The sequence below is a fragment of the Vollenhovia emeryi genome, unplaced genomic scaffold, assembly GCF_000949405.1.
Source record: "Vollenhovia emeryi isolate VEMERY1.0 unplaced genomic scaffold, V.emery_V1.0 DF941324.1, whole genome shotgun sequence".
Classification (NCBI taxonomy): Eukaryota; Metazoa; Arthropoda; class Insecta; order Hymenoptera; family Formicidae; genus Vollenhovia; species Vollenhovia emeryi.
Window position 1 is genome coordinate 1 of NW_011965042.1, and position 5,526 is coordinate 5,526.

Sequence of the window (5,526 nt, forward strand, 5' to 3'; positions counted from 1 at the left end):
TCATAGTAAAGTTTCGTCTTCTGTCTCTTCCTATGCCTCTGCCTCTTCCTCTACCTCTTCCTCTGGCATTTCCTATGCCTCTGCCTCTGCCTCTGTCCCAACCGCCGCTGCTCCTGCCTCTGCCCCAATCTCTGCTCCTGCCACTGCCCCTACCGCTGCTTCCATCAGTGTTTCGTTGCAGGGTGTTTATCTCATTTTGCAGGTTCTGCATTTCTTTGCGCAGCTTCTGCAGCTTTAGAAGTTTATTTTCTAAAGGCTGCTGCTGCTCCTGCTGCTGCTGTTGTTGCTGCTGCTGCTGCTTCTGCTGTGGCTGCGGCTGCGGCTGCGGCTCCTGCTGCTGCTCCTGCTGCTGCTGCTGCTCCTGCTGCTCCTGCCCTCCTTTGCTTGTTGGCAAATTATTGGCCGCTTCTGCAACTGCTACAAGAACGCGTAGTTTTCGCTGTTCTTGGCATTTTGCACGCGATCGTTGCAGTGCTGCTCTCCCTGGCCGTCTCTTGGATACAATAGTTCTGATTCCTACAATATATTGAACATAATTTCAAAAGTATATTCTAATTCAAGAAACAAAAATAAGTTAATAAACATTCTCCAAAGATATTTTTCGGGCTCGTAACATGTAGATTTTAAATTTAAACGAATACAAAAATCATTTCGAGAAAAATGTGATATTAGATTAGAAAACAATGTTTAATACAGAAAAGAATAATAATCGGCCCACGAGGCGTCTGCTCAAGGCAGGGGCCAAACTCAGAATCAATAACATAGTTATTAAACTTCCACGACTCGATAGCCAAGCGACTCGCCAGATACCGGACGTCCAAAACGCGGGCGTAACAATATGTACTAATGCACTTAAAACAATTTTTACTTTAAATTTACCTGTACGAGTCGAAGATGGATCGGCGACAGTAATAGTCTGTTCCATGGTTTTTATGCAATCGGGCTCGCTGATGAGGTCAATGCACCTATTCACTGTGTATAAACAGTACGCAGTGTGTCGCTGCTTGCGTGCAGTACTGCTAGACGAACGCCGCGGCATGGTAGCCGTTGGTGGGGATAAGGGGGGCGCTCTAAAGGCCGAATCTATAGACATATATATATATAGACCCAGCGTTCTGTGAGTGGAGTTTTCCGCGTCTTCTAAAGGACAGAACGATATAGAGGAAGGTGCTGTCTCCGTCACTCCGCAGGTCTGGAGGGGGAACGTCGAGAGGAACTAGAAGCGCGTGGCAAGGCCGTACGCGGTGTGCGCGCCTCTAGCAGTGATGCCGTTCGGGAACGTTTACCCGTATGCTGAAGCGATGGTGGGGGTTGGAGAGGGGATAGTCCGTCTGCGCGCGCACGCTCGTACACAAGCAACACGTCGTAGCCAAGCGTCGAGCGCACACGTTTTTACGACGTGTTGCTTGTGTGCGAGCGTGCGCGCGCAGGCGGACTATCCCCTCTCCAAGCCCCACCATCGCTTCAGCATACGGGTAAACGTTCCCGAACGGCATCACTGGCCTCTAGTTCCCCTCGACGTTCCCCCTCCAGGCCTGCGGAGTGACGGAGACAGCACCTTCCTCTATATCGTTCTGTCCTTTAGAAGACGCGGACAACTCCACTCACAGAACGCTGGGTCTATATATATATGTCTATGGCCGAATCAGACTAGAGTCCCTGTAGTAAGAGTCTGGCAAGAAATATTCTCCGTTTGATTGTGTTACGATTATCCTTATGCGGTGGAGTTTCGATCTGTTAGGATCGACTTAAATAAGACGACTTATTTGTTGTACACAAAATGAAATGATACTTTTATTCAGTGCTTGTGACTGTTACATTAAGACTGCTTGCTGTGTCTATCGTGGTGAACTCGCAACGCTCGCAACTAACTAACTAAAAGAACGGTATTACAGTAACTCAAGCGTTCACAAAACCAAACATAGTCGGCGGTCGATAATAATCGATAGTTCACAGCCATGACAACCTGAGATTTAGAAAATAACTAGACATGTGTGTGGCATCATAAAGTATAGACGGAAAGATCGATGCATAAACTGTTTCTGTAACACTCCCACTTTTATTCATCGATCTTTTCTTCGGTTTTGTCATTATCATTAATGAATGAACTTATTGAGAGAGCCTTACAGTTACGTACAAATTTATCTTTTGACAATGGCTTGGTTAAGAAATCGGCTAGTTGACTTTCAGATGGAACATAAACTGGAGTTATTGAATTGTTATTAATACGATCGCGAATGTAATGGTATTTTATATCAATGTGTTTGTTAATTTGTGGTGTTCTGTATTTTTCGCTAATCTTATTGCGCTTTGATTATCAATTAATAGTTCCGTAGGTAGTTGATGTTCTTTTAACAATTCTTGTAGTAGTGAACGCAACCATTCTGTTTCTTGGGACGCGTCGGATGCTGCTATGTATTCCGCTTCTGCCGTTGAACGCGCAACACATTTTTGTTGTTTTGATGACCAAGTTACAGGTGCATTATTCAACACACTTATGTAACCAGATATTGATTTACGACTATCTTGGTCGTTCGCAAAGTCTGCATCAGAATACATTTTGAGTGTACACTTGTTACCTTTGTATAAAATTCCAACGTTAACAGTTCCTTGTAAATACCTTAAAATACGTTTTACTGCGGTCCAATGATTTTTCCCAGAGTTATTTAAAAAACGACTTACTTGATTTACGGCATACATTATATCTGGACGCGTGACAATAGCGATGAACATAATACTACCTACTGCCTCTCTATATGGCACACTGTTCATTTCTTCCTTGTCCGACTCTTCTAAAGGACAATCCTTTTTGCTTATGTTAGAGTTCAAGTCCGCTGGAGTAGTCATTGGATTGCAGTCCTGCATGCAGAATCTTTTCAAAACTTTATTGATGTAAGTCTGTTGACTAATGAACAATTGGTTTCCTGTTTGTTTGTATTCGAGTCCCGCAAAGCAATTAGACTTTACTATCACTGTTTTAAATTGTTGACTGCATACAAGTAATATCCTATCTATTATTTCTAATTTTCTACATATAATAAGTCCGTCATCAACGTATAAGGCCAACAATACTAATTCGTTTTCGATCTGTGTACGAAAAACACACTTATCCGCCTCTAGTTGCTCGAATTTGAAAGATTTCAAAAACTTAGTAAATTTTATGTTCCAACAACTCGGGGACTGTTTAAGTCCGTATAAACTTTTGTGTAATTTGCAGAGATGAATCAGTGACAAAACCTTTCGGTTGTTTCATAACAATTTCTTCCGTTAGTTCTCCGTACAAGAAAGCCGTTGTAATATCAAATTGCTTAATGTGCATATCGTATGCTGTTGCTAATGCCAATAAGACTCTTATCGAATCATACCTGACTACTGGAGAGAACGTTTCCTGAAAGTCAATGCCCTCTCTTTGTAGATACCCTTTTGCGCAAAGCCTGACTTTATATCTATCTACCGACCCATCGGACCTGTGCTTGACCTTGTAGACCCACTTACAGTCTATTACTTGACCTCCTGGATTGACTACTAATGACCAAGTGTTATTGACCTTCAATGATTCGATCTCTTCCTTCATGGCTTGGTACCACTGTCCTGCATCCTCCCCGGACATAGCCTCTTCATATGTTTGTGGTTCTTCGATCACTGCTGCTGTGCATGCCAAGTACTGACATTCGCTGAAACGAGAGGGTTTTCGGATACTACTTCGGTCTCGTAATTCTCTGTTCGTTCCTGTGATGAGCTGTTGTCCGTTGACCGGTCTGTCTGAATTTTCCTCGTTGATATCCTCCTCTTCTGTTCTATCAGGCTCATCTTGAGTATTGCTGCATTCGTCTTCTTCTGTTTCACCATCTTCAGGATCCTCAAGCGAGACTGTCAGATGTTCGATTTCCTTCGCGTGATTTTCTGTATTGTTGTCCTCGTTGAATATTACATCTCTTGTGACCGTTATTTTTAACGTTTCTGGATCCATGACACGATAGTTTTTGCTATTTCCTTCGTAGCCCACGAATATCTCTTTTTTCGCTTTACTTTCGAATTTGGATCGAAATTGTTTCGGTACATGATGTTACGTCAAAACCTCTCGGAAATGTGGAGGTATGGAATGACGCAACTAGCAAGTTTAAGTATCTCGCTAATACGCTCGGAGGCGCGTGGAAGCGAGCCGAACGCACTTTTCTAAGGCTCTAAAAGGCCAATGTCCGTGAGGACACTATGACTCTTTTCAATAGCGGTGCGATCGCAGGTCCTATTTTAGGTCAAGGAAATTAATCCCTATTACCCTGGGACGGACCTTGTGCACTCTCAAAGGGGAACGAAGGGTGTGAGGTCTTTAGAAATAAAAATTAGAGAGAATGAGATAAGTTTAACATGGGATTATATTTAAAATTTGTCTATGTCTAGACATTACATTAAAAAATAAAATAAACAATTTTAATTAAACATTAGAATAACCATTACATTAGAAGAATTGTTTGTCATTTTATTTAGAGAGGAAAAAAAAGATAATAAAATAAGAATAGAATTATAGAATAAAATATATTACATTTTTATCGTCGGATTTTACAATTACGCGGGTGTGATGGTGTACGTATGCGTGTGTAGGAGTGGGAGGGATTTACTTGGTGTTCCTTATTATAGTGGAGGAAGGAGGGAAAAGGCCCTGGAGGAACAGGATGGATACACACCTAGGGTACCTTTCTCCGGCAGTGTTCCGATTCGGGCTAGGCTGGCATGGCAATCGCACGACTGCGCATGCACGTGGATGGGGGTTACAGTGACGTACGCATGCCACTGCGCGTGAGCCGAAATGACACCACTAGGCACGGTCGTATACACAGGTCTTGCAACTTCGGTGGTGGGGGTGTCTCACTTATTGAAGTCACGCTTTATTAGTCAGCCCTGCTAGATAGCAACGACACTAGTGACCAGAGGATGAATTATAAAACGCGGCAAATTTAAAAACAATTATAACTTGGCAAATAAAATACGATACTGACTGATGAGCGATAAATCCGTTGTACGGAAACGCCGTGGATATGTTATTTGGAATACTCTTTCCTCGTGTGGTCTCCGTGTGGTTTACGATCTTGTCTCTACATTATTTTTCCGATTTTTCTGGATCCAATACGACCACGTCTAACCACTTGTCGTCGATTGTTGGTCAATAGACGTTGTAGAATTATTTGAGCAAGTTTAAATTTATTACCACAATGCAGAGACCCAACTATCGGGCCTCACGCGGGATGATACAATCGGATGATGTAACGTCGAAGAAAAAAATTTCTCTTCTAGGTTAGAAGAAGCTGCTCACTCAACGTCCCAAGCGGAACTCGATGGACAACGTCAAGATCAAGAAGACTATCTTGGTCAAGATTATCAACGGCTATATTAGCCCTACTAGATGGGTAGCGACACGTGGTGGCGATATCAGAAATTAAAAATTGCTTCAATAAGAGAGCTACCCCCACCACTGAAAATCTTCTGAGTTGCAAGACCTGTATATACGACCGTGCCACTAGGGCACCC

The 5,526-nt window shown here is 42.8% G+C and overlaps 1 protein-coding gene across 1 annotated transcript; it reads right to left on the bottom strand.

Moving 5' to 3' along the window:
• Positions 1 to 54: 54 nt before the first annotated feature.
• LOC105571029 (regulatory protein zeste-like) lies at positions 55 to 1,039 on the bottom strand (the record flags this gene model as incomplete). Its single annotated transcript, XM_012028495.1, has 3 exons — positions 880 to 1,039; positions 288 to 516; positions 55 to 158 (listed from the first exon to the last, which is right to left on the bottom strand). Coding segments are annotated over exons 1-3 (493 nt in total), but the record flags the coding sequence as incomplete, so codon positions are not given.
• Positions 1,040 to 5,526: the final 4,487 nt, after the last annotated feature.